Source organism: Strix uralensis, chromosome 12, assembly GCF_047716275.1.
Source record: "Strix uralensis isolate ZFMK-TIS-50842 chromosome 12, bStrUra1, whole genome shotgun sequence".
Lineage (NCBI taxonomy): Eukaryota > Metazoa > Chordata > Aves > Strigiformes > Strigidae > Strix > Strix uralensis.
The window spans coordinates 25,047,360-25,073,897 of NC_133983.1; the positions used below are offsets into that span (position 1 = coordinate 25,047,360).

A 26,538-nucleotide genomic window follows, 5' to 3' on the forward strand; every position below is an offset into this window, starting at 1 on the left:
TCCCCATACCTTTTCCCACCCGCTGTTGCCATTGCTGCAGGATTGGGAGGAGACCCCTGTGCCCATTCCGATGGGGCTGTCCAGGTGCACCATCCATCTCCCAGAGGCTCAGTGGCTGTAAGAACCACCGAGGCATCATGTTCTGCAACCGCACCAGAGCAGCGCTGCTTCTCCTTTGCTCGCTCCTTCCTTCTTCCAGTGGGATCTCTGCTTTCTGCTGACTTCTAGCTCATGGTTCCTTAGAGAAACACATGGCAGCTCCTACACGGCCTATGTACGTCCTTATGTACAACACAAGAAGCCAAGACGCAGCTTGTGGCAGAGCAGTTGCCAGGATGGATTAACTGCAGGACAGCAGCGAGGTGCTGCCAGCTCGGCGCTGGGCAGGAGGCAGCCCCAGCGGGCAGGCGCATGCCCTCACGCTTGTGGGGTCACTCCTGCGCCTTCCCTCGCATTCCTCTCATCCTGAGACGGTGTTTCAAACATGATGGGGCACGGCGCTGGGCAGCCTGCTCCAGCTGACCCTACCCGGGCGGGCAGGGTGGTCCCGAGGCCCCTGCACTGCCGAGGCTGGGCCCGTCCCCGGGGCGCTGGAGGGGCTCCCGGCGCAGCCCCCAGGCTTCTGCGGCACCAGCAGCTGGGCCCATGGAGGAGTCGAGGGACCTGGTGTTGGAGAGTGGGAATGCCAGAGGCTGCCTTGGGGTGACGGGACTGGGTGGGACCCCCACAATGGAGGGAAAACAGAGACACAGAGCGCTTCTGCCGACGCCAGGATTTGGCCGGGGCTCTCAGTTTGTGCTGGAAATGCAGGCGGGCAGGTTCCTACCTATTTTTGCCACTGTAGCTGTTTCCTCCTACTCTGTTTTTACACATCCAGTTCATTCTTTTTCCCTTCTCTGGAAGAGACCCTCTCCCAAGAGCTGCAATGTTTTTTTAGTAAGTATTCCTCAAGTAGCGGGCTGAGACCCTGGCAAGGATAATGAGATCATTTTCACTGCAGAATGCAAAGCCGTGCAAGAGTTTCCTGTTGGTTTTTTCTCCCCTGCAGACTCTGACCATGCTGCTGATAATTTGTTGATATTCCTCGCCAGCCAAACACCGAGCGTGCCCTAGACAGTACCCAAATGTGATTAGACCAGAGGTACCAGCTTCCTCCGCACACAGAGAATTGGAAATTATCACTAGAACCGCAGAGAAATAACCTTTACGCCTCATTAAAATTCCACGAACGCAAACTCTGTTCCCGTTCTCCCTTCCGTGACTCCAGCCGGCTGCCGCAGCCGCTCGGACACGGGACGGGCTGGGACCCTCCTCCCCCCTCATCCACCCCACGGGCTCTGCCAACGCCGCAGCGGGCGGCCCCCCACCGCCCCCCCCCCCCCCCCCCCCCCCCCCGCGCCGCCCGCCGGGGCCCAGCGCCCGGCCGCGACCGAAGGGGAAAATGGGGCGGGCCCAGGGAGGCCCCGGGGGGGGGGGGGGGGGGGCGCGCCCCGGGGCTGTCGGCCGGGTGCCCGCGGGCGGTCCGGGGCCGCGCCGGCACGGCGGGGCGGGGGCTCCGGGAGAACAAAGGTGCCCGGGGCCGCCCCGCAGCACCGGGAAGAGGAGGAGGGCGGGGGAGGAGGAGCCGCCGCCATCTCGCGGGCAGCGCAGCGCGGGACGAGGGCGACCCCTGCCGGGCGGCGCCGGCAGCACGGCGGGGCGGGGCGCGGAGGGATACGGGGCGGGATGCGCCGCGCCCCTGCGCCGAGACTCCTCCGCCCGATGGGCCTGGGCCTGAGCCCGAGCCTGGGCCAGAGCCCGGGCCTGAGCCCAAGCGCGAGTCTGCGTCAGAGTCTGAGTCCGAGTCCGAGTCTGGGCCTGAGCCCGAGCCCGAGTCTGAGTCTGGGCCTGGGCGTGGGCCTGCTGCCGGGCTCCCCGCAGTCCCTCTCTCGGTACACCCCCCGCCCTCTTGGCCTGCAGCTCCCCTCAGTCACCTCCAGCCACCGTCCCTTCCAGCACCAAGCCCTCACAGCCCCCCCACTCCCTGCAGACCTTGCCCCCGATTTTTGGCCTCCTCCTGCTCTTTGGACTCCCTCTCCCCTCACCTCTCTCCAGCTCTGCTCCCCTTCTGCCTCTCTTAAGCTGCTTGTCCAGCTCCTTCCCAGTCTCCCCCATCCCCTCTGGCCCTCCCTGCCTTTTCAGCCTCCACATCCCCTCCCGACACCCCTTCACCTTTGGTGTCCCCCTCACACTCCTTTTCAAGCTTCACACTTTTTTTTTTAGTCTGCTGTCAGGCCTTTTTATGGACTGCTGCTCCCTTTTGGCCCCCCCCCCCCATTTCATCCTCTGCCCCTCTTAAGCCTCCCTCTGGCCTCACACCACCACATTTTTAGCCTCCTCCTGCCCACTGATGTCCACTCTTTTTAAGCCTCCCCTTGCCCCCTTTTTTTGGCCTCGCCACCCTTTCTGGGCTGCATTCACCTGTTGTGGCCCACTGCTGCCCATCCCTTTGGATCCCGCTCTTGACCCCATCTACTCTCCGGCTCCACCGTCTTTTCAGTCTCTTTCAGGCCTCCCACTGCCTTCTGTCCAGCCTGTACCTACTGGCCGCCTCCTCGCCTCTGGCCTTTTGCTTTTTGTCAATCACTGCTTTTTTTTTTTTTTTTTGCCTCCAATTCTTTTTCACCCTCCACCTGCTCTCTGGCCTCCCACTCATTTTTCAGCCACCCATTTCCTCAACACCCTCCTTTTTCCCCACCAACTTCCCCTCCCTCTGGCCTCCACTTTATGTTTCAAACTCCACTTTCTTTTCAGCCTCCAGCTGCCCCCTGTCTTCCCATTCTCCTTCAGCCTCCACTCTCTTTTTCAGCATCTACCTGTCATCCAGCTTTCCCCAACTTCAACATCCCCCCGTCCTCCAGCCTTGGGTGGGAGGCAAACAGGGGTAGGAGGCCAGAAAGGGGTGGAATTCCAAAAAGAGCATCTACTTGTCCTTTTGTTGTTCTTTTTATACTCTGCTTTCTCATCACCCACACCACCACCACCACCATTTTGGGCTCCCATCCCTTCTTGGCCGCACAGCTTTTTTCAGCCTCCACCCTTTTTGGCCTCTATTTTCTTGTTGGCCTCCCACACCTTTTTGGCCTTCCATTGGTTTTTGGCATCCTACCCTTTTTTGGCCTCTCACCCTTTTTTGGCCTTTTCTTTTTTGCTGACCTCCCTCACTCCTTTGCCACCTCCCACCCTTGTTCATCCTCCCATCCCTTTTAGGTCTCTATTTTCTTCATGGCTTCCCATCCTTTTGTTGGTCTTCCACCCTTTTCAGCCTCTACTTTCTTGGCCTCCCAGTCCTCAGCCTCCCACTGTATTTTTTTTTGTTCTCCTTCCCTTTCTTAGCCCCTTCTTTCACTTGAACCTCTTACTTCTTTTTGATCCTCCCACCTTTTGCCAGCCTCCACATCTTTTTGGCCTTTAATTTCTTGTTGTCTTCCCAGCCTTTTTTCTGCCTCCCACACCTTTTCAGCCTCCCACCCTTTTTCTGCTTCTTTCTCGCCACCCTCACACGCCATCTGGCTCGCTCAGAATTCCTGCCGGGGCTGTGGGGATCTGTTCAGCTCGGAGCTGCTCACTGCAGCAGGACACAAGGGCTCTCCGAGCAGCAGGCGCTGCAAGGCCGCTGCGTGCTGCCTTTGTTAAATTTGTCAGTAAAATCAACATGTGCTCCTCCAGTGGTGTCGCCCTCCGCAGCTCAAGGAGCTCTGTACCAGCCCTTCCCCAGACAAATTCTGGGGCATGTCTGCTTTTGGCCTGTGCACAGACGGCCCCGCTGTCGCGGAGCTGGTGTCAGTCGGCCGTGGAGGTGTTTGTACTTCTCTTACCTGTGGTTTCTTGCATTGTGTCTGTCCCCAGAAGTGGACGAGTGCCCTGGCTCTAGATGTGAGTTGGTTGTCTCCTCTCCTGTTTTCGGGTCAGACAATAAACACATTCTCTGTTAAATCCTGCTGGAGGAATACCACTGTTCCCCAGAGGCCCTTTTTCCTTCTCCCTTGCTCGGTCAGGGTGCTGGAACCACAGATAACCCGGGACACCCTCCTGCGTGGGTCACTTTCTCCACGCAGCTCCCAGGGTCCCGCCGTGGCCCCGGCACCCCGGGGTACACCTGGGGGGGCGGCCCCCACAGGGGGTGCTCTGGCTGCCCCCGCTGCGCCCCAAGGCCGAGCTGGTGTCCGGGAGGTGTGTGCCCCGGTGAGGTAGCGTTCCTTCGTGGTGGCTCCGGGCTGAGCACCGAGCGTACGCACACGGAGAGCTGAACCATGGCAGAACAATGAAACAGCATAAAGCCTCTGAATTGTGGGGTGCCGGGTGTTACCGCACCGTCATTTCCTCCTGTATCTGGTCTCAGGCATGTGCTTGCTTTCTGTGGTGCATATAAGGGGGGGATCTGTTTATTTTAAGATTTCTTTTTCAGTTCTGTTGTATAAATGGCATCCACAGATCCCTCCATGGTCAGGTTGAGGAAGATGGTGGGATTAGACTGGGGTTCCCTTATTTTTACTCTTTTTTTTTTTCCCTTTTTCCTGCTTTTTTTTTTTTTTGTTTCCCCTATAGGCTTAGCACATAGCATCTGAGCATGCTCTAAAGCATTTTTGTTGTAGTTGCAAGTGTTTGTTTCTCAGGAAGGAGTTAGGCCACATGAGGATGAAGCCTGGTTAAGCTAGAAAAATGTAGCTATTTTTCCTGTGGCTAGAATTATTTTTAACACCAGTAATTTTTTACATGCAAGTATTTTTCCACTCATTCCATAACTCAGAAAGAGTTGAAAGGAGGTTAATCAAACATTTGAATTAAATGTGTCTTCACGCAAAGGCTCATCATGGAAAATTTTAGCTGCAAAACAGAAGCATTTCAGGAGTTCAGCCTGGGTGTGACATGCTCATGCCCGTGGTCCCCTCAGCCTGCAAACACTGATGCGCAGGGAACCTCAGCTCACCAGCTGCACAGGAATAGCCCCCCAGAGCAGGACAAAAAGCCTGCATAAAGCTTTCAGCCCGAGGTCTCTTTCAGTAGTTCTGCAATAGCTCACCTGGAGCCTGGATCCCCCCTTCAGGCACAGCCCGGCGATAGGCCCCAGACCAGCCCCAGCACATGTGGGCCTGGCTCAGGACACCGGAGGGGCAGTGGAGACCCAGCTCAGTGTCTCCCGCCCCATCAAGGGTTAAAGTCTGCTTTGGAGTCAGTAACTGGGTGAACAGAGATGGAACAAGCTGCCCAAACTTTATTTTAAATGTCCACTGATGGCACATCTGCAGCATTTGGTTTACTCTGCCAAGAGTTAACTGCTAACGCATACGCTTTATTTCCAGTTCAAGTTTGGCTTGTTTCATCTTACAGTCAGCGCACTGAGATATACTTTTGCCTGCCAGATCTAAGAGCCTTCCATTATCGACTCTGCTCTCCACAAAACCACTTACATACGCAGACGTATGAGCAAATGACCCCTCACTCTCCTCTCCACTAAGCCCCACACGGAGCATCACCTTGCGGCAGTGCCTGTGGCTGCTCTTGGAGCCCTCCAACACCGCCTTGCACCAAGGGGCCGCAGCTCCTGGCCGAGCTGTGCCTGTCGCTCCCTCAGCAACCGTGTCGGCTCACGGCCCACTGCTTCCCCTGCGCACCCACAAGCCGCTGGTTAATCGCAAGACCACCGTGCCTCCCCCCAGCCTGTGCTCCCAGGGCAGGTCCCCGCACTGCCAGAGCAGTGTCTGTGCTTTGCTCCTCAGAGCAGGATTTTACATTTTGCAGTGCCCTGACAGCAGCCGCCTGCACCCGGGGCACCGCAGCAGCCAGAGTGGCTGTAGGGGTGGGATGCCTCCTTTGCTGTCCCCCCATCCCCATGTGCATCAATTTGTCATTAATGATTCAATCAGTCATTTCTTTGTTTTTTTCCATTTGTTAGGTAAAAATGCTACTATCATCTGCTCTGACATAGGTGCCTCGCAGTTGCTGGAGGAGTTCACCATCCTCTGTGCTTCTTTGCATGCTCCAAGAGCTTGCTCAGATTAAAGTGATCCCGTCTGGGTTTTACTCCAAACTGATTTTTCCTTTCCGTTTGCTCAATTTCAGTATTTTGGGCACTGGTACAGAGACCATGTGGTTCAGGAACCCACGTGGAGAGAGTGAGGCAGCGTTTGAGGTGGGGGAAAGCATGTGCACAAACATGCAGGCTCACACTGGGTGGAAAGGCAGAAGTTCCTTATGTTAAAAGGTGCTTCCAGTAGAAATTCTACACTGGCAAAAAAACCCCAACCCAAAACCGTTCCATCATTGACTCATGCTGGTGCCAGCAGATGTATCTGGTCAAAACCAGACAGGATTACGGAGGGGTGTATATTATTAGCATACACGTTAAATACTGAAATTGAACTGAACTGACATACAGTGGCTGCACAAAGGCAGTGTTCCCTCTGTTCTGTGAAGGGGCCAGTAAAGAAAGGGCTGTCAGAGAAAGGTGGGTTAAAATCCAAGAGGAGACTTATAAGCTATTAAGCAGCTTACATACCTGGAGAGGTCTCCTTTTAAGATACCACCCAAAACCATCAGGTGTATTACGGAGTTGGACCTCAGGACATGAGCATCGGACGTCTCTAGACAACATGAGATAAGAAAGCAAAGAAAATAAGGATTTAAAGCCTGCCCTGTCCAGGGCATTCTCCTGCTTTCCGTGTGCAAAAGCATGATCACTGCTTTCTAAAAACTGGCCATTTGCGATGGCTGCTAGGCAGCACTATCCAGCCATAGAGGAGGCCAGCGTCCGCTGAGGGCAGAACACCCAAGGGTGCCATGCGCGGCCCTTCCGCCAGCTGCCGTCGCTCCCCGGCGCTGCGTCCACGCGAGGGGAAGAGGAGGCATTTGCTCGAGGGCCACGCTGCGGGGTCACTCCGGACCTGTCCCCAATACGCAGCGGATCGAAGGCAGGACGCTTTGACCTGCGTTTCTGCGAGCTGTCGGTGTGGCTGTTTGCGACCGGCCCCCTCCTGTGCACCACGGCTTGGTCTGCTGCAGACAGGGCTGGACGTTTGGCTGCACGAATAGTGGTCAGGGTGTCCAGCACACGATGGGTACGTGCACACCCAGTGCCTGCCACTGCACCAGCTGTTTATGCATTCACACAGTTACAAGCAAGACCTTAACTTATCTCTGCTTCGGCTTCCCTGTGCAAAAGGGGGATAATAACACTTGCTCATTTTGCAGAAGAGCTCCACTGTTCAGTTCATGAATATAAAGTAGTCTGAGATCCTCTGATGGAAGGTGCTAGAGGTGGACGAAGGGGTGCTAATGGCACAAAGCTGACTAAGTCCTGAGCAGTGGTCCCACCCAGCTGTACTGTGTTTGCTAATCCAAGTGTGTAATCAGCATACACACAGGCGACATGTTGGTTCAGGCTGTGTAATACACAGCGACTTCAAAGCGCGCTCTCGATATGAGCTCGGGCTTCCCGAAAGGGGCAGTCGGTGTCTGTGCACACACCACAAAGGGCTGGCAATGCGCAGATGAGAATGGAGAGCTGTCTGGTGGCGGGAGCGCGAGATGGGTGTAAATACAGACATGGTGCCGCTCCTCGAAACAGAAAACATCTAAATCTCTCTCCTCCCTCCCCACCTCTGCCTGTCAGCTCCTCCGAATGAAGTCCCAGCTTTGTTTTCCTGATTTCCATTTTGTATCCTAAAATATTCACCCCAAGTTCCGCTTGACAGACATCCCTAATCTAATCTCCATGTCTGCTTTCTAATTTTCGCAGTCAGGATAAAACAAATTGGCTGGCGTTAATTGCCTGTGCAGCGGCCTGGAGCTTTGAGCCGTGATTTACGAGCTCAGAGCAGGCGCTCTGCAACACATTTTTCTTAATTTATTTTTAATGAGTCTCTCAATTAATTTTCTTGGAAACATCTTAATGATGTTGGAGGCGGGTGTTAATGAGGTTTGTACCAGTGCCTCATTTTGCATATTTTAAAGTACTGAATGGCATCACAAGTAAGCTCCTAGTCCTAAAACTGAAAAAAGCTTATGGCTGGAGAGAGATACCCTCCTCAGCTCATCCCACTGTCCCAGCTTGGGCTTTCAGGCTGCAGGGGTCAGTTGGTGACTCGAAACGTCGGGAGGCTGAGGCCAGCCAAGCCCGGCAGTGCGGGAGGACAGAGGAGCCGTGCTGGGGCACAGCTGGTGGCTGGACGCTTCTTACCAGGAGGGATCAAAGCCTGGGCTCGGCACTGGGGCACGCCACAGCTCTCCCCGACACCCCTGGGCCAGGCCCTTCGGGCGGGAGCACACGGTCTGGGCTGCCGGGGCTTGTGGCGGTGGGGTGCTCCAGGCTGTCTCTGCCGGCTCGCGGGGTCCCCGGTAACTGCTGGTGCATGTGCTGGCGAGGCAGCAGCTGGATCGCCTTTGTTTTCTCTCGGCACGTCAGTCTTCATTAAACCGGAGGGGAATGAAAAAGGATTCACTTTTGTCCCAGCCAGAACGTGGCAGCTGTTTAATTTCAATTAACGTGGCACTGAAAAGAATAACATTACGGCAGTAATTAAAGTGAGCCAACTCCCACCCCCAGCACTACGTGGTGCAGGCTCCCAGCCCAGTTTGGCCACCCTGTCCAGCACCAGGCGAGCGTGGAGCTGTGGGTCCGGGCTGTGGGGCTGCACCACAGGCTCACGGCGGCTGCAGCAGGGTTGAGCCCTGCTGGGGTCCATCCTGGCCACGGGCCCACAGCCACCAGCCCGGGACAGCAGATCAGCAGCACATTGGCTGGAGGGGAGGACGTGGCCGTGGGCCAGATGTGCCAGGCTCAGGCAGCCAACGGCCACCTCCGGCGACACCGGCCCAACACGCGGCCCTAGCACAGCTCCCCGGCACTGGGAGCCCGCGGCCAGGGCCGTGCAGTGCAGCACATCTGAGGGCAGCGTGGCACATGTGGCACAGTGCGGCACGGCTCAGCACAGCACATCACACGCAGCACAGCACCGCAACCACCAGCTGGGCAGCGGCCACAGCCTGGGCTGCTGCGCGCGGTAACGAGGGCAAACAAGGTGGCAAAGGCCCTGGCAGCTGCGGGCTGCAGCTCTGGGCACGTCCTGCAGCGGGAGAGCAGAGCGATGCCGAGCCGAGCCGCTGTGTGCTGGGCAGAGCTGCGTCACGCAGAGCCCCGGCACGTGCGATGTGCAGGGTGCTGCTCGGGGAGGGCAACTGGCTTTAATTAAAGCAGCAATAAGGCCGTGACGGAGCACCAAGGCCGCGGAGGGCAGCCGTGGAGGCTCCGTGCCCTGCGGGGGCTCTGTGCCCCGGCTGCCACTGCCTGAACAAGATTGAAATCTGCAGGGATATTTTGTTCCCTTGCACTGGCAGAAATTAGGGCTAAATTCAATTGCGTTCTGCACAGTGGGGGTTAAGTGGCCCTGCTCGCAGGACTGTTGGTGCTGCACCCGCTCCCACCGCCTGTGGCTGCGACCCGCTGGTGGAGCGGATCGTCATGGCAACCGATGATTTCTATTATGGTACATCTGCGTTCACCTTCTGGGCCCAGCTTGGCCTTGGAAATTTCCAGTTCAGATACTTACCTGTGAAACTGCACTGACTGCCAGCGAGGGGTGGCAGCCTGGGGAGCCCTGTGCCAGGAACAGGGAGGTCTGTGCCCAGGGCCCCCCCGTGCAGCCACATGTGAAGCAGCGCAGCCCCCATTTCACCAGCCAGCGATCCCATCCCCACCAGCATTTTGCTTCTGGGGACTGGTTTTCACGGGTCTGCAGTGCCGCACACTCACCTGCCTCTCCAGCTGGTCACCATCATGCACGGCCCTTGGGCAGCAAATGGCATCCAACACCTCCCGCCCGCTGCGGGCGGCCCGACGGGATGGGGCAGGTCTCCTGCGCCCCAGGAATCGGCTGGAGGTTGCTGCCTGCCAAGGCTGGACACTGATTCCTCCTGCCAGCACCAGTTCAGCCCCTGCGCACCAGCGGATTGTTTTCCTAAAAGCCCTGAGTGACTATTCCCTGCGGGGGGGGCGTGGCAGCATTTCCCATGTGGAAGCCGCCTGCCCGCTCCCCAGCAGCTCACTGCTGCACGTGTTCCTGCCGATCTGGGTTTCTGTCGACTCCCGCGGCCACAGTGGGGCTGGCAGCCAGGCTGGTCTCCATCCTCAGAGCCTCCGTTCGCCCACGGCTGCTGCGCTCACCCCAAGAAGCTTCTGGGGCACACTCAGCCTCCCGCGGGGCCCGTGGCCCACAGCCCTGCCAGGGTGTGCCCCGCGGGGTGTGCTGAGCTGCGGAGCCATGCTGCCCAGCCACCCCCCCGCCTCTGCCCTCACGCCGCTCGGGCAGCCCCGCGCCCCGTTTGTGCACATTTACTGTAGCACACACACAGGCAGAGGGTTTGTTCTGGGTTTGGGGTTTTTTTTCCTGCTATTGATCTGGTGCTTTAAGAGGGGAAAAATATCTCCTTGGCTGTCTAAACACTATTGATCTGTGCTGGGAAGCCACATGGACAGGGAAGGGCGTGGAGAAATTGAAATTCATTTCTGACAACTTGTTCGTGTTATTTTTACCCTTTTGGACAGGGAGAAACACGGAGCAGCGGCCTCAGTCGATGTGATCAACAGCTCCTCTGAGAGCCCAGCGCAGCTCTGGGCGCAGCTCGGGAGCCCACAGGCAGCACAGCGGAGGCGGCTGTGCCCGTGTCCCCGGGGCACAGCCGTGTCACAATGGCACCCGGTTGCAGCACATCCTGGGGCCAGCAACAGGGCCAGGGCATGGCCAAAGGCTGGTGCAAGGGGTGGGGGGGGTAGCACAGAGACAAGGGGGTGCAAGGGCAGCATGAGACTGGAGAGGCCCAGCTGTGGCATGGGGATGCCACAAGGCTCAACATGTACGGCAGTGCCGGGACACCGGGGGGGGGGACACGGGGATCCCCAGATCCACCAGCACCAGGAGGAGTTTCCCAGCGTGAGGTCACCAGGTTCTGGTTCCGGGCATTGTCCCCAGGCTGCGGGCAGGGCAGAGCCACCTTGTGCCCGGGACAGGGCCCAGCCGAGGAGGATCATGTCACACGAAGGCACAGGTGAGGGCTGCAGGCAGCGCTGCGGCTGCGCTCTGCAGGGAGGGGCGGGTGCTGCTGGAGGGGAGGCCCATGGGGCGCTTCTGCAGGTGCCCCAGGCAGGGCTGGGGGACATCCCTGGCTGTGCCCCCCGGGACTGAGGGTTGTCCGGGGCCAGCAGGAAGGGCCTGTCCCATGTTGTGGTCCCTCTGGCAGTGAGAGAGTGGCCAAAATGTGGCACATCCAGGGAGGTCCCTGCACCTCTGGGCCAGCCTGAGGGCCCCTGTGGAGGGCTGCCAGCAGCAGAGGAGGCAAAGCCAGAGCCGAGCAGCTTCAGCCAGCATCTTCAGCCGGAGGCGGAGACCTGGCAGCCCCAGGTGAGCGGTGCCACTCCCCATCCCACCCCAGGCACTGGTCACAGAGCCACAGGCTGGTGGCCGGGTGCTACAGGAGGCCCTGGCCAGCCTTTGCCGGTGCCCCCAGACAGTTCACCCCTAACCCCCCCCAACCCCCCCCCCGAGTACAAGGGCTTGGAGCGTCCAGGCCTGCTGCAGCTGCACCCCCCACAGCCCACGCTGGCATCACTGCAGTGCCGAGTGCCAGCAGTGCTGGGGCTTGGCTGTTCATGAGCCCAGGGGACTGTCACAGCAGACAGACAGCGTGGTGCTGCCTGGGGGGGAGGTCTGCACCCACCAGCCGTCAGCACACTCCACTGCAGCAAACCCTGGACTGCCAGCGCTGTTGTCCAGCCCCAGCGCCTGGCAGGAGTGGCAAGACGGGCTGGCCACGGCAGCGAGCCAGACAGGTGCTGCTCATGCTGTGTCCTAGGGCCAAAGGCAAGTGCCGGTGCCGGAGCCATGGCGAGGGGAGCCCCCAGCACGCCAGGACACACAGCAGCAGAAGCTGGAGCCAGCGCAGGCGCTGGCCTCAGTGCGGGCACTGCAGCTGGACCTGGACTTCTGCAGGGGCATGAACCGTGAGCGGCTGGTCCAGCTGCAGCAGCAGGAGCGTGCGGTGGAGCAGAAGCACCAGGACTTCATCTTTCTGATGCAGCAGTACCAGGCGGTGATCGGCAAGGTACCGCTGCCAGGCACAGCAGCCCCTGGCCAGGCTGTGTGCGTCCCCTCCCCTCAGCCACCGGCCCCTGACAGCCATCCCGTGCCGGGCCAAGGCACTGTGTCGGCCCAACAGCCCTGCCTGCGCCAGCAGCTGGTGGCCATGCCGTGGGGAGGGCAGGGGATGTCCTTCAGCCACATGTGGGACACAGATTTAGCGCCCATCCTGTACAGAGCAGCCCAGCCACAGGGCTGGCATGGCCCAGGGCACCCAGCTGAGCGGAGCTGGGAGACTGCAATGGCCCCAGCGGCCCCACTGACCACCTGGGCACCATCCTGGGGCTGGGGGCACTGCTGCAGCCCGCAGCCTTGCCAGCGAGTTGGGCTCACCACTCTTCACATGCCCAGGCCCTGTCACAGGTCAGGGACCGCAGAGGTGCCTTCCCAGGGCTGCTGGGTGCCCAGCAGACACTGCCGCAACAGGGAGGACACGGGGGGGCTGCGCAGGGGTGGGAGGGCCAGGAGCCAGCAGCTGTCTGGTGCAGGCCACGTCCCTTGGCCACAGACCCTCCCTAAGAGCCTGCTGCCCATGAGTTGTCCCAAACTAGTCCCAGCCTCTCCACAGCAGGGGGACCAGGGGGGTCCCACGCCCGGCTGGGTACCCGCAGGCCAGCAATGCTCCTCTCCCCAGGACCAGAAGGATGAGGTGGTGCAGACAGAGGTCACCTCCTCCGTGGCTGCCCACAGCCATTCTGACTCCAGCTACAATATCCCGAGGAAGGCGCGCACAGAGCTGCTCATGCAGGTGAGTGCAGGCAGCCCAGTGGCCACAGCCCCCACGTGCGGGGCCAGGCAGATGCCCATGGCCAGGGCTGCGCTGCTCACGCAGGCGGTGCAGACATGGGCAGCTGGGGAGGGTGGCCGGTACCGGGTAGGGGACAGGCAGCTGGGGAGGGCGGCCAAGCAAAGCAGTGCTGAGGAAGGGGCAGTGGGCAAGGACAAGGGCACCTGGGGCCACGGGGCTGGGACAGGTGAGGGCTGGAGCCTGCAGCCAGCACCCTGGGGCTCCACGCTTGCAGTGACCCCAGCCTGTGGCCTGCCCCGATGGCAGAGAGAGTGGGGAGGAGGCACCTGGCACCCGTAAGGGTCAGTGCACCCACGGCTGGAGGATGAGGCAGCAAAGCACCTCAGTGCCTCCCCAGTTACTGCACGTACAGGGGAAAGGGCCAGGCCCAGCCCAGGCTCCCCGAGCCTCTGCGGCAGCTCCAGTTGTGGAGTTACAGGGCAGACCGCTTCCCTGGGCAGTTCGGGGAAGCTGCAGAGGTGGCTCCCCGAGCCCAGGGGGCCACGAGAGCAAGTGTCCCAAAACCGCGCTGTGGGGCTGAGCCCAGCTTCACTTCCCGCAGAAGCCCTGGGGCAGGGTGGGGGGAGGCAGCACCAGCCTGCCCGCTCTGTCTCAAGCAGCCCCAGCCCCGAGCGTCCTGCAGCGCCCAGAGGAGTGGCCGTGCCTGTGCCTGGGGGGCGGACACACAGCCCCGGGCCCACGGCGAGGCCAAGGCCGAGCAAGGAGCAGGGCCGAAGCCAGCGGGCAGCAGCGAGGCTGCGGCAGCTCCGAGCAGGTAGGCCGGTGTCAGGGCAGGCCCTGACGGGGGCTGTGCTGGCTCTGGGCCTGGCCCAGGCAGCGGGGGAGCGAGAGCAGCCAGGGCTGCCCCGGCTGAGGCTGTGCCCCTGCCTCAGGGAGCCGGATGTGCGGCTACGGGCAGAGCTGAGCCGGTGGCAGTGGAAACAGCAGGTGACCCTGGAGCAGGCGCTGCAGCACATGCACGCGGCAGCCCACGCCCAAGAGAAGCTACAGAGGAGCCAGGAGCAGCTCCAGGCCCTGAGGGAGCAGGTAGGGAGGGGGCAAGACCTGCGGTGGGGCCCCCCCGCCAGCCTGGCCCTGCTCTCCCCTGCCCCCATGGATAACCCAGGGGCAGGGGGGAGCTGCAAGGGCAGCCGTGCTGTCAGCAGGGCAGGGAGCAGAACGGGGCGGGGCGGGGGGGGGGGCGGTGAGCACCCTCAATAGAGACTAAAGCCCTGCAGCAACGCCTGCACAGCAGGAGGGGTGGTGAGCGGGGACCAGCAGCGGCAGAGGGCACAGACCCAGCGCGGCACCCGCTCACACGCTGCCCTGCTGCAGCTGGGGGCACAGAAGGAGCAGAGCCAGGGCCTGTGGCACAGTGTGGCTTGGCTGCAGCAGGAGCTGGGAGCCACCCAGGCCCGGGAGCAGCGAAGGCTGCAGCAGCTTAGTGGAGCCACAGAAACCATCCAGGAACTGCAGCAAGAAGTGGCCTCCGCCAGAAAGCGCCTGGCAGAGCTGCTGCAAGAGGTGAGGGCAGGGATGGGGCGCAGGATGCAGCCAGCCCCCACGCAGCCCCCAGCAAAGCGCTGCAGGGAGCCCTCGGGGGACCCCTGGCCTGCCCAGGGCTTGGCCAGCCGCCCTCCCTGCCCCACAACTTCACGTGCAGGTGCAGGACATAGCCACGCTGCAGGCAGAGCTGGCCCAAGCCCAGCAAGAGAAAGCCAAGCAGGAGGAGAAGGCTGCGGCCTACAAGGAAGAGAGGCAGCAGCTCCTCTGGGAGCTGAGGGAGCTCCAGGAGTGCCAGGAGCAGAGCAAGCAGGAGGTGAGCATGTCCCCGGGCCTCTGCGCAGGGCAGCGGGCGTCTGTGCTCAGCCCCTCACTGCCTCTGTGCCGCGGGCAGGCCCAGACCCTGCAGGAGCGGCTGCGGGAGCTGAGCAGCCGAGCCCAGCACTGGCAGCAGCTGCACCAGGCCAGTGAGCAAGCTCTGGCTACGCGAGAAAAGGAGCTGGTGGTCTGCAAGTTGGAGCTGTCTTTCCTCAAGGAAGAGCTCAGCAAGGCCACGGAGCAGGTACGGGATGGGGTCGGACAGCACCATGGCCCAGGGGCGGGAGCACAGGCTGGGCCCCCAGCAGCTGGGAGGAGTGGGGAGGCCAGGACAGGGGACAGGAGGTCGCAGGCCACCAAAGGAGGAGGCTGCAGGTCTGGCAGCAGCAGGACTGGACACCTCCTTCTCCTTGAACTAGCCCTCTTTGCTCTGTCACTAGCCAGGAGCCCCTCAGCACGGAACCACCGAGGCACCAGCACCTCCAGCCCCACGGCTGCTGCCCCGGCCCAGCCCGGTTTCTCCAGCTGCCCCCAGTCCCGGGCGCACGGAGGCTGGGAAGAGCAGCCACACGCTGGCTCACACAGACCACGGGCGTCTTTCTTTCCAGATAGAAACCCTGCGCTCTTCCCAGGCTCTGGCACGCTGTGAGAGCAGCCGGACGCACGAGGACAGGGAGCTGGTGCTGGTCAACATCAGCCAGTGCCTGGTGGAGCAGATGTGAGTGAGGAGCCTCACCAGGGGAGGGGCAGGGGCTGCCTCCTCCCACCAACTCACTCAGCTCATGCCTTGTTTGCAGGCAGGTACATGAGAGACAAGGGCACAAGACCCAGCAGCAAAGCGAGCAGACCAGAGAGCTGACGGGGAGCGGGGCTGAGCTCTCCGTACACAGCAGCTGCTGCTGCTGCCTGCAGGGGTGCAGGGGACAGACAGACAACTGCTGGACTGCCCGCGCTCCCGCATCCCCTCGCCCCCCTGGCCTTCCCACCAGGCATCTTCAGGACGCAGTGAGCAGGTTGCAGGAGGAAAACACGTGCCTCGCGGTCAGAACACGCGAGAACAAGTGCGAGCGGCTGAAGGTGAGCGGAATTCGTGGCGCAGCCTGGCCTGACACTGGGCCCCTGCTCTTATGTGTGCGGGGCCGGCTGGGCTGGGGCTGCCTGCCCAGGGCACGGGCCATGGGAGAGCTGCCTCTGTGGCAGCACGGGCCAGCGCTGGCCCAGGGCTGGGCTCTTTGCCCTCTAGGTCAGCGCAATTCTGTGCCTTGTCCCAGCCTCCACAGGACAATGACTAGACGGTACCAGCCCTGCACCATTCTGCAGGGCTGCCTCCACCCAACACTCGCCTCCAGGACAAGAAGCAGTGCAAAACAAAGCAAGGATTAAACTGACAACCTTTAAACAAATAAAATTCTTCCTGTTCTGTAGCAAAATTAGTGCCAAGTACCAAAGCCTTCCTGCGCCACAAGCTGTAGAGCACCTCACAGTACAGTGATCAGAGGAGCTGGGCACTCTCCTAAGACTCAGCTGCTCCTGGGAGTCTTTAAGCCTCAAAGCAGCGGGCACTGCCACCTTAGAGGCCAAAGCGGGCTGGGGTGCGTCGTGGCGTCAGGGGCTCCCCCTGCTCCTTCCGCCCAGGGGTGTAGATTTTAGTAGATCTGCCAGGAGAGGACAAGGGCCATTAGTGGAACGTGCCACCTTTCCCTGCACTGCAGCACCCAGGGAAGTCAGGATCCTCCACGCAGCTCACTACTCCTGCTCTTAAGCCGGCAACGCCTGGCCAGACAGGGCCAGCACCTACCTCGCGCTGCCCAGCGGGTTGCGGCGCTCCTGCTCCTCCCGGCGCGCACGCAGCTGCTCCTCAGCCAAAGCCATCTCCTCCTCCATGGCAGACACCTCCTCCTTGGCGCGGCGGCGGTTCTCCTGGGCGAGGCAGCAGCTGGTGAGGGGCAAGCAGGGGGGGCTGGCCCATTCCCTCAGCGTCAGCACGCACACCACAGACAGACAGGCGTGCAGAACCAGACACACACACACAGACATGCACACACGCCCAGACGCACACACACACTAGAAGAGATGCACAGCGGGGCAGCTGTCGGCCGGCTCATCCTGCACAGAAGACCCACCTGGCGTGACTTGCCGGCGTGTTTGATACTATAGAACATGGGGCCCAGCTCCGCCAGCCACTCTCCATCCACGGCAGTGACACACTGCATGTATTCCTGCAGGGACAGAAGGAAGGATCAGGATAGCAGGGCAGAACTCCCAGGGCCCGGGCACCATTTCCAGAGCTGTGGCAGCTCCCTTCCCACCCCCCGCGCTGACAGTGGTACCCAGACTAGGACTGTACCCCTGCCAGACAATTCCTCCTGGCCTCAGAAGCTGCCATGGGCTGGACTTGGTGAGACCACAAAGAGGTTCAAACGTGTCTCAGAGGCCAGGAAAAATATTGGGAAAGCGACAAACAGGGCTCTGCAGGTGACACAGACATGCCTGGCCGGTATGGATGAGAACGGCTGAGCACTACCCTTCTGAGAGATCCCAGTATCCCAGCAGAGCCCTCCACCTCCCTCAGAGCACCCCGCACCCTTCCTGCCAGCCTGCAGCTCCAGCTTACCTTGGTGGTCATGACCAGCTCATGATAGACGATGTAGTCTGGCGTGTAGCCCATGCCAAACAGAGAGCTGGTGGGGTGCAGGTGGCAGGGCATGCCGGTGCGGATGTTCACGTACTCCCCGATGCCCTGCAGAGGGGAGCGTGGTCAGCCCGCTGCTCCCAGACAGGGCCTCTTGACCCCCGGACTAGCAGAGACACCTCTCACCTTCAGCTTTGCAGCCTGGTGGAAATAGGCAGCACAGATGCACTTCCTGACAATGTCCCAGTCAGTCCCACAGGACGCCAGGCTCATCCGCTGCTGCACCATGATGTCCTTGAGCTGGGCACGCACCTCCCGCACCTGCCAAGCGTGCGGCAGTCAGACCCCTGTCCGGCACACCGCTCCCTCCCCCAGCCCCTCGCCACAGCCTCACCTTCCGCATGGCCTTGGCGTGGATGAAGTGCTGGTTGCACCACAGCGTAGAATAGCTGTTGTTCTTCCACTGCAGATAAACATTCAGATAAGTCAAGTGATCGCTCTCTGGAACAGCAAATTTCTCCCGCACTTGGTCACTCTCCTCCTCTCGGCCCTGAAGGGTGAGCAAAGGACACAGGTTAGTCAAAGGGCAGGGGAAGACCCCAAACTGCTGAAAGAGCAAGCAGGTACCTTAGGCCGATAAAAGATGGCAGGCACAGACAACATGGAGACAATGAGCAAGATCTCAGAGCTGCAACCCATATCGCAGGAGACAATGAGCATTTTGGAGAGCGCGGGATCCAGTGGGAACTCCACCATGAGACGCCCTGTTGAGGTCAGGCCACCTGCAGGGACAGCACAGGATCAGCAGGTGGGCAGGTGCCAGGCCCAGGGGCCGACAGCTCATCCCAGCAGCCAGTACCTGTGTTATCCAGGGCCCCCAGGATCCACAACTGGTACATGGAGTTCAGCATGTTGTCCTCAGGGGGCGGATCCATGAAGTGGAACTGCAGCAGGTCCTGCACACCCAGGGACTTCAGCAAAAGCACGACGTTGGCAAGGTTGGTGCGCTGGATCTCAGGCACCGTGGTTGTCAGCAGCTCGTTCTTGTAGGCACTCTGGGTGTAGAGCCTGCGGAGCAGAAGCCAAGAGCATGCTCCTCGCGCCCCAGCCACCGTGCTCCCTCCTTCCCACCGCAGCAGCTGCTGCCCAGCCTGGGCACAGGGCAGCCACACTGGGATCAGCCTGGCCAGCGGGACCCCAGCGAGGAACCTCTACCCTGGCAACCTGCGGGCGCCCGGGCTGCACCACAGCGTACAGCCCCTCAAACACAGTCCCTCCCCAGGCACAGACCAGTCCCAAAGCAAAGCCTTGTGAGACCTGCCTTTGGCTTGGCTGTTACCGACAGCACCAAGGGCAGAACAGCCACAGGGGATGATGGGCAAGGGAAGAAACGGGAGCGTATCCTCTCCTCTGCGGAGGCCCTGGGTCCAGAAGAGAAGGCCTCAAGGCCTGCCTACTGCAGGCCCTCAGAACTTCAAGATAATACTACTCATCCCCCCCAGAAGTTCAAGATAACGAACAGCTCCAGTGAGAAAAAAATATATATAACCCGATGCCAAGCTGCAGGTACGACAGGACGTGCCCACCTGAAGCAGTGTCCTGGGCCCGTTCGGCCAGCTCGGCCTGCCCTCTGGTTGGCATTGGCTTGACTGATGGGGTAGATCTGCAGCGCATCCATGCCTATGCGGGGGTTGAAAACCTGCAGGGCACAAGGAGAACAGACTGAAGTACAAAGAAGGCTGGGTCGCTACCACAGAACTCCCTCAGCCCAACCCCAGCGATCAGACATAAGCAGTACAGGAAATCCTGGCTTACCTTCAACTTGCAGTAGCCAGAGTCGATGACAAACATGATGCCGTCCACCGTCAGCGAGGTCTCTGCGATGTTGGTTGCAACGATGCACTTCCTGACACCGTCCGGAGCCTGCAAGCACAGTGCCCGTCAGTCAGAGCCTGGGCAGGGGCCTCTGCGCCACTGAGGAAGAGCACAGAGCGGGAACAGAACCCAGGACAGGAGCACACAGCTTCTCTCCCCCTCCACGTGCAGTACAAAGGCACGTCCACACCCCCACCCATGCTCAGCGGTCTCCCCTGCACTAGTGTCCCCTGTCCCCGCACCATCCCAGAGCACATGTCAGCACCTTCTGGAAGATCTTGGCCTGCAGGTCCGAGGGTAGCTGAGAATAGATAGGCAGTACAGCCAGAGCAGGCGCCTTCTCCAGCTCCTCAAGGTGCTCCACGATTTGCTCTGAGGTCACCTAAACACAAAGAAGGAGGTAAACCTAAGATTAAAACAACAAGGGTGTAGGACAGCGCCTGCCCTTCCAGCTCACCTCTATGTCCTCCTGGCCAGGCATGAAGACGAGGATGTCTCCAGGAGCACCAGACAAATGCACCTGCAGGGCCTGTTTCACTGCAGCCTCCACATAATCCTCCTGTGGGGTCTGAAAGGCACAACTGGAGTTGGAGACACCAACAACCTCACCTGCTCTGTCCTGTGTGCAAGACTGCATACAGCACAGCTGCCCCTCCTCTGTCCTTTCTGCCCACCACAGAGCACAGTACACCCCAGTCACAACCCCCTCCTGTCACAACAGAACCTCCCTCTGCAACGCTGACCATACCTTGCTGAAGAGAATATCAACAGGGAAAGTGCGCCCAGGAATGTGGAAGATGGGAACGTTCCCAAAGAAGGAGGCAAATTTATCTGCATCCATGGTGGCCGAGGTGACAACAAGCTTCAGATCTGAGCGTCGGGCCACCACCTAGAAAGCAGATGAAAGGAACGATAAGGAAGGGGCATTTCTGCATGCTGCAGGCTGCTTCCATTACTACTGAGACAACAGCACAGCACAGAGCTGCTGCTGTACTCTAGAGGCACTGGCCACTAATGTCAGGGAACACGGATGCTGTATGATCTTGCGCAGTTATAAAGACCTGCCAACCTCCATTCAGGAAGTCTTAAGCCAGCAAAGATCTCTGTGCTGAGAGTTTCTGACCATCAGCCAGCAAGCCTCTGGCAGCACTGAGGCTCTGGGGGAGATTTAATGCCCCAGAACCAGGGACCAGGATGTTGGAGCAGCCAGTGCAGCCAGAGATGTGGCAGCTCTCCCAGAGCGGGGAGAGAAGGGCTGTCCCTGCCAATGCTCTGCTTTAAGACCAGCTCGTGTGTCCCGTGCTGCTGCCCTCTCGCCCGGGCTCACACCCACCTCCCGAAGCAGGCCAAAGAGCACGTCAGTGTTGAGCGAGCGCTCGTGCGCCTCGTCCATGATGATGGCGCTGTAGTTGTCCAGGTCAGCCTCTCGCAGTGACTCCCGCAGAAGAATCCCATCTGTCATGTATTTGATCACCGTGTTCTCGGACGTGCAGTCCTCAAAGCGGATGGCGTAGCCCACCTGGGAGGGCAGAGATACCAGCAAGTCTTCCAACAGCCCCCCGCCCTCCCAGTCCCCCAGCTGCACCCACCAGGCTGCCAGACTCACCTCCTCCCCCAGACGCACCCCCATCTCCTCACTGACCCGCTTGGCGACCGACATGGCCGCCACCCTGCGCGGCTGCGTACAGCCAATCATGCCGTAGTCCGTGTAGCCGTCCTCGTGGAGGTACTGCGTCAGCTGAGTCGTCTTCCCGCTCCCTGTCTCCCCCACCACAATCACGATGCTGTTGTCTCTGAAGAAAGGAAAAGGGTCTCTCTTCGTACACCACAAAAAAGGGCTTTTGCATTCACAGCACTGGCTGGCCGCCCAAGCGTTGTCCTACTCGGGCAGGAGAGCTGCTACCAACCGCGCAAGCCACAGGCTGTTTCCTGAGGGTGCAGCTTCCGAACGGGCCACGTATCCAGAATTTCTCACTTGAGTTCCTGAGATGTAGGCCAGTGCCCTGCAGATGCTCTGTGACCTGCTCCCCAGCAGCCGTACCTGAGGATGGAGAGCAGCTCCTGCTGCACAGCAAAGATGGGCAGATACTGTCTCTGCTCCAGGATTGATTTCTTCTTGGCGAACTCACTGCTGGCTTCGCTTTTTTCTTTCATGTGTTCGGCAAACTTCTGCTCAGTCCTAAGGAAACACCAGAAGTCCTGAAACTGCCTCTCACACACTTTGCTACGCCTACAGCCACCGTCACCATCTGAGCGGGAGCAATTCAAACCAAGCTCCTACCTGTAATCCACTTTGCCATCTTCTGTCACCATCTCGTCCTTCTCCTCCTCTTTCTTGATCCCCATAATATCTCCCAGTTTTGTGCCTGCCAGCTCCCAGTGCTTATGCTGAGCCTGGAAGGACAGGGAGCAGCATAACTTTACCACAGCAAGCACTGACAAATCCTTCCCCTACAATCCTACTCTTCAGACTAGGAAGCCGCGTTAGCCCCACAGTTCCCCAGCGCCACCGTGCAGAACACACCACCCTACACCGAGTCCCCCTCTTCCAGGTGAACTGGAGCAGAGTTGTCAGACACCAGTCTGGATACAGAGACTTCAGGTGCAGAGTGACCAACTGCCTCCTAAGAAAATGGTTCCAGCCGCTGACCCTTCCATTTAATTTGAATTTAAACCGACACAAACCTGAACCAGAGATAATCTTCTTGCTCCTGACAGGTGCTCACAGGTCTCTCTCCCACCTTCCTGTTTGCCCTCACCTCTGACATGAGGCCAGCTTCCACCCCCCTTCCACTCATACGTACATGCAACCCCAATCCAGCTCAGTTTCAATTTAGGAACAGTCTGTGCTTTCCCCACACCTACCACATAAGCTTTAGATAAAGTCCCTAGAAAACACCCCCAAAAACTAATACGCTACTTTTCTGCGTATTCTTCCTCACAACTCTTCTGCTGAGACATGACAAGACGGATCTTGCCACCACACTGACTGCTGACTGTCCCTGAGCTACCCTGCACCCTCCACCCGCTCTCCTCTCCCACGATCCCAACGCCCTTTGGATCAGAATCCTCTGCCCAAGCGCACAGTAAGTCATGGCCCAGGCAGTGCCTGAGGGAAACACACCACAGCAGCTGCTTATGAGACAACGCAATGAGCTGGGCTGCCAGGATATCCCAGGTCATAAAAAATACGAACTCCTTATCACTGTTGCTGCCACAGCCTGCCTTCTGCAAAGCCCAGCCAGAGGCTGTGAGACACTGCGCAACACATGCAGAGCCGGGCAGTGAGCCAAAGGGTCACAGCATACCCTCTTACGCTCCTTCTGCTCCCTGTGCTTGCGCACCAGCTGGCTGCCTTTCCGGGCAATGATGGCCAAATCTGAGGTGGCATCCTTGACAGGGATGACTGGCTCTGGCTAGTGGAAAGAGGCATTGCTTCAGCACAGAGAGCTCATGCTTGCGGGGCTCCCTGCCACGAGCGCCTGCAGCCACCGTCTCTACCTGCTTGGTGAAGACAATCCTTCCATCCAGGAAAGGGGGCACCAGGTTGTGCACCAACAGATGCACTTTAGCAGAGTTATCCTCCTCAAAATCTTCGTCCACTTCAATCCGATGAACGACACCACTGGTCAGCATGCGATTCGTCTCCCAGCGCTCGTTATCCTGCAGGAAACAACGTATCAGGAAATACACAGAAGCTGCCCAGAAAGCCCAAGAGATAACACCAGAACTCTGAGCTCAGGCCTGGGCCCTGACCCACAACAGGATGAGACTGATGGTTCCCACCAAGAGACCCTGACAGTGAGCGCTGGGAAGGAACAGCAACTGAAAGCAGCAGGGTACAGGAAACACAGAGCGAGTGGCCGTATGAAGTACGTGGTCCACAGGACTGTCTCCAAGGACAGGCAGGACAGACACTCTCTGCAAGGCCCCTGCCACACCCCGATTATGCCAGGAAACCCGGGCATAATCCCGGCAGTCCCCAGTGTCCGCTGGGCCACCAGCGGACAACCCTCGTGATGTAACTCACCCCCAAACTGGCAGGAGCACAGCCCTGTGTTCCCGCTGCCCTGGACGCTGCGGCCCATCGCAGTCACTTCAATGGTGAGGGCTGCACTTTGCAGGGGAACTGAACAAGTTTCCCCTTGAGCCCTTGTTCAGTCTGGGCCAGGACACAGACTGTCCTTCTCCAGCCGAGAGCAAGGGCTCAGCCCTCGCTGCTAGCAGGCGGATCTCTCAAGGGGCAGCAGAACAGACCCACGCAGGGCAGCTGACCCCTCGTCCCGCCCCTACCTCATTGATCTGCCGCCGCTGCGCCGAGATGCGCTTCTGCCTCTGCTTGTGCAAGTGCTGCTCCCGCTTCTTCACGTACTCCTCGGAGGAGTAGGCCAAGGGGTTGTGAAACTCGTCGTAGCCCTCGTCCATCATGTACCAGTCCCGATCCGCTTGCTGGGAGGGGAGAGGCGCAGCCCTGAGCCCCACCGGCGGGGCCGGGCAGGCTCCCAGTACGGCCGCGGGAGCAGCCCGCCCGCCGCCCCGTGCCCGCCCCGCTCCTTGCCCGCTATCGAGCCCTCACCCGCTGGTCGTCCTCCCACTGCTGCCGCTCCTCCTCCGTCTCAAAGGCGATTCCCTCCTCCCCGTCCGCACGCCGCCCTGGCGGGGGGGAGCCACTCAGCCCGCGCCCCGCAGGAAATCCCAGAGCCCAGCCCTGTGCCGAGCAGGGGAGGGGGATCCCGCCACTGCCCGGGCCCGGCTCCTCACCTCTCCCTCTGGACAGCCGCGGCGTGGCCCCCAGGTGCCTCCGGTCGTCAGCCCACTCATTGTATTTGTACGACGGGGTAGGTAAGGGCGTCTTATCCAAGTACCTGCTCCTCACGGACCTGGAAAAACAGCACGAGAGAGGAATTGGTGCCCGCAGCCAGGCACTGCTCTTACACAGGCCCTCCCCTTTCTGCAGCTCAACAGCTCACAGCCACAGCCCCAGGCACCGATACCTGTCCCGGTCTCTCCGGTCCGTGTCCCGCAGCGACGATGCCCGGTGGCTGCGCTCCGAGTCTCGACAGGAAGGCACAGGGGAGGGAGATTCCCACTGAGAGCGGCGGGCACTGCTGTAGCCACTATCATCTTCCTCCCAGCTGGAGCGAGATGGCGTGGCTGCATCTGGCAGAGGAGATGGAGTTTGACACCTGATGTTCAAACAGCGGCCCCAGGCACCTGGAGTCACCTTACACCTTCTAGCAAGGAGCACGGAGAGAAGGTAACCATTTGTCCTCCCTCTAAGAGGAAGGCCTAAACCAGTGATTCCAAGGAAAATTACCAAAGGACCACGTTTCTGTATCACACAGACCCAGAACAGACCCCACTACACAGAGATCAGCCAGATTTTCACACACACACAGCTGGCAGATTGCTCCCAGATCCAGGTTGAGCTAGGAGTTTTATGCTTGCCCTAATCACAAACATTAAAAGATACAGACTTTTCTACCCATACTTGTCCTGACAAAACCAGCAGGAAACAACAAAAAAAAAAAAAAAAAAACAAAAACAAAAACAAAAAATCAAGTCCCTTCCTGTCAGGTCTCACACAAGAACTTCACCAGGTCCCACTCCTACCTTTGGGCCGATGTCTGGGACTCTCTGGTTCACTCCTCCTGCTGCTTCGCTCTGATAAGCCATCTCTCTCTGATCTGCTGCTGTGACGACTTCTGTCCCGCTCCTCTGCAAAAAGAGAGTAAGATCAGGTGCCCAGTGTGCAAACGGGCTTTCCAAGTCTGCTGCAGAAAACACCACGAACATTAGCTGAGGACTACAGGCAGGCTGAGGGACAAACCCAAACCCTAAGCAGGAAGAGTCACAAAGGTCTCTGAGCAGTTACCGCGGTCCCGTTTCCGATCGTGGTCCCGATCCCTGCTGCGCTCCTTCTTTCGTTCCTTCTCCTCCTTGGAGGAGGCAAAGACACCATGTTCCCGACGCTCCCTTTCCCGCTGCCGGTTACGTTCCCAAAACTCCTCGCTGACACCCCCTGTGTAGGAAGGCGTTTCCACGTGGACAGAACGGTAATGCCTAGAAAGGCAGAGCAGAGAGAAGGAAAGCTCAAAAGTGCTAAGGAACATCTCACCTTTGACTTGTCTCACCCAACTCTAGTTGTAACCTCCGCTACAGCAAAAGCTTATAGTTACACGTGCTCTCCCTGTCCACTGCTAACAGCCCGCCGGGTCCGCTGATGCGCTCAGACACTTCACTCCTGAGCGGGCCACTGCCTCCAGGCATCAGAAAGCAACAGTCTCAGGGCTGGTGTTTGCAGGCCCCACAGCAGAGGAAAGCACTCCTGCCCGTAGCACGCCAGGGCAGCACCAGGGAAAGAGCTTTCGCCAGACGGCCTCGGGGCCCTACCCCGAGATCTCCAGACCTCTCCCGACACGGGGGGGGGGTTACAGCCCGCCCGATACAGCGCTCACACCCCGCGTCCTTCCCCCGGCAGGGACCCAGCAGCTGTAGAGCGCCAGGACCCGCCCCGCAGACCCCACCTGTCCTTGCGAGCGCTCCGGCCGCTCCGACCGGTCCCCTCTTCCTCCTCCTCCGCCTCCTCCTCCTCGGCGCTGCCCGCCTCGTCGCGGCCCTCTTCCCAGTCCTTGTAGGACGAGACCCGGGACCGCTTTCCCCCGGCCGCCTCCTCCTCGCGTTCCCGCCGCTTCTGCGCCGCCAGCACGTCCAGGCCCAACAAGGAGGCCCGAGGCGCCGGCGCCTTGAAGACGTGCTGCTCGGCGGCGGCGCTGCGCCTCCGCGGGACCAGCCCGCCGGCCTCGGCCTCCGGGCTCGTCCCCGCCAGCCGGTGCAGCGACTCCTCGCTCGCCTCGGCCATGGCCGCTGCCCCGCCGGAGCGCTGCGCGGCCCAGCCCCGCTCCCACAGCCCCGGCACCTGCGCGCAGTTGGCTCAGCGACCGTAAACCCGCTCCCTGAGCGCCGCCATGGCCGCCCCACAGTGCTCCGCGAGAGGAGCCGCTCTAGCCCCTCGCACCATAGAGAGAGCGGCCAGAGCCTATAGGAGAGTCTGAGTACGACTAGACAAGACGCGGCCCCGCCCCCGAACTTCCGGCGTGGGGGACTCTGTGGGGTCACGTGGCCGCGGGAGGACTTCCGGGTGTGAAGAGCGCGGCCGGAAGAGCGCGGGGAGGGAAATGGGCGGAACAGGCAGGGACAGACCCCCAGGGGCAGCACCCCCCGGACACACACGGGGCGAGGTGAGGGGAGAA

At 60.0% G+C, this 26,538-nt stretch overlaps 2 protein-coding genes across 10 annotated transcripts in view; one reads left to right on the forward strand and one right to left on the reverse strand.

Annotated features, from left to right (window-relative positions):
* Positions 1–16,161, forward strand: part of PMFBP1 (polyamine modulated factor 1 binding protein 1) — a 131,533-nt gene extending 115,372 nt beyond the window's left edge. For 2 of the 5 annotated variants that reach the window (XM_074882139.1, XM_074882138.1), the window contains 10 exons: positions 10,583–11,082; positions 11,275–11,435; positions 11,887–12,135; positions 12,805–12,918; positions 13,578–13,732; positions 13,851–14,004; positions 14,293–14,481; positions 14,621–15,022; positions 15,387–15,496; positions 15,576–16,161. In XM_074882139.1, coding sequence (XP_074738240.1) covers positions 10,583–11,082; positions 11,275–11,435; positions 11,887–12,135; positions 12,805–12,918; positions 13,578–13,732; positions 13,851–14,004; positions 14,293–14,481; positions 14,621–15,022; positions 15,387–15,496; positions 15,576–16,161 — 2,620 coding nt within the window. The remainder of the gene's footprint in view (positions 1–10,582; positions 11,083–11,274; positions 11,436–11,886; positions 12,136–12,804; positions 12,919–13,577; positions 13,733–13,850; positions 14,005–14,292; positions 14,482–14,620; positions 15,023–15,386; positions 15,497–15,575) is intronic. The other 3 variants (XM_074882141.1, XM_074882140.1, XM_074882142.1) reach the window with 3 other exon arrangements.
* DHX38 (DEAH-box helicase 38) lies at positions 685–26,278 on the reverse strand. 5 transcript variants are annotated; one of them, XR_012630621.1, is made up of 29 exons: positions 25,813–26,278; positions 25,161–25,348; positions 24,899–25,003; positions 24,280–24,445; positions 24,047–24,165; positions 23,862–23,938; positions 23,579–23,734; positions 22,787–22,948; positions 22,594–22,701; positions 21,567–21,679; positions 21,327–21,464; positions 20,892–21,078; positions 20,619–20,804; positions 20,034–20,174; positions 19,743–19,853; positions 19,551–19,667; positions 19,226–19,333; positions 18,997–19,109; positions 18,270–18,478; positions 18,038–18,192; positions 17,805–17,960; positions 17,597–17,731; positions 17,393–17,518; positions 16,902–16,997; positions 16,577–16,698; positions 8,219–8,530; positions 6,539–6,623; positions 3,858–3,936; positions 685–1,109 (listed from the first exon to the last, which is right to left on the reverse strand). XR_012630621.1 is itself a non-coding variant. In XM_074882136.1 (26 exons), exons 1-26 carry the CDS (start codon positions 26,145–26,147, stop codon positions 8,440–8,442), a joined length of 3,720 nt encoding a protein of 1,239 aa, XP_074738237.1. In that variant the 5' UTR covers positions 26,148–26,278; the 3' UTR covers positions 5,235–8,439. The 5 variants fall into 5 exon arrangements, 2 of the variants coding, with proteins under 2 accessions (XP_074738237.1, XP_074738238.1); XR_012630620.1 differs by lacking the exon at positions 685–1,109 and having other exon boundaries at positions 3,822–3,936; XR_012630622.1 differs by lacking the exons at positions 685–1,109; positions 3,858–3,936 and having other exon boundaries at positions 5,235–6,623.
* Positions 26,279–26,538: the final 260 nt, after the last annotated feature.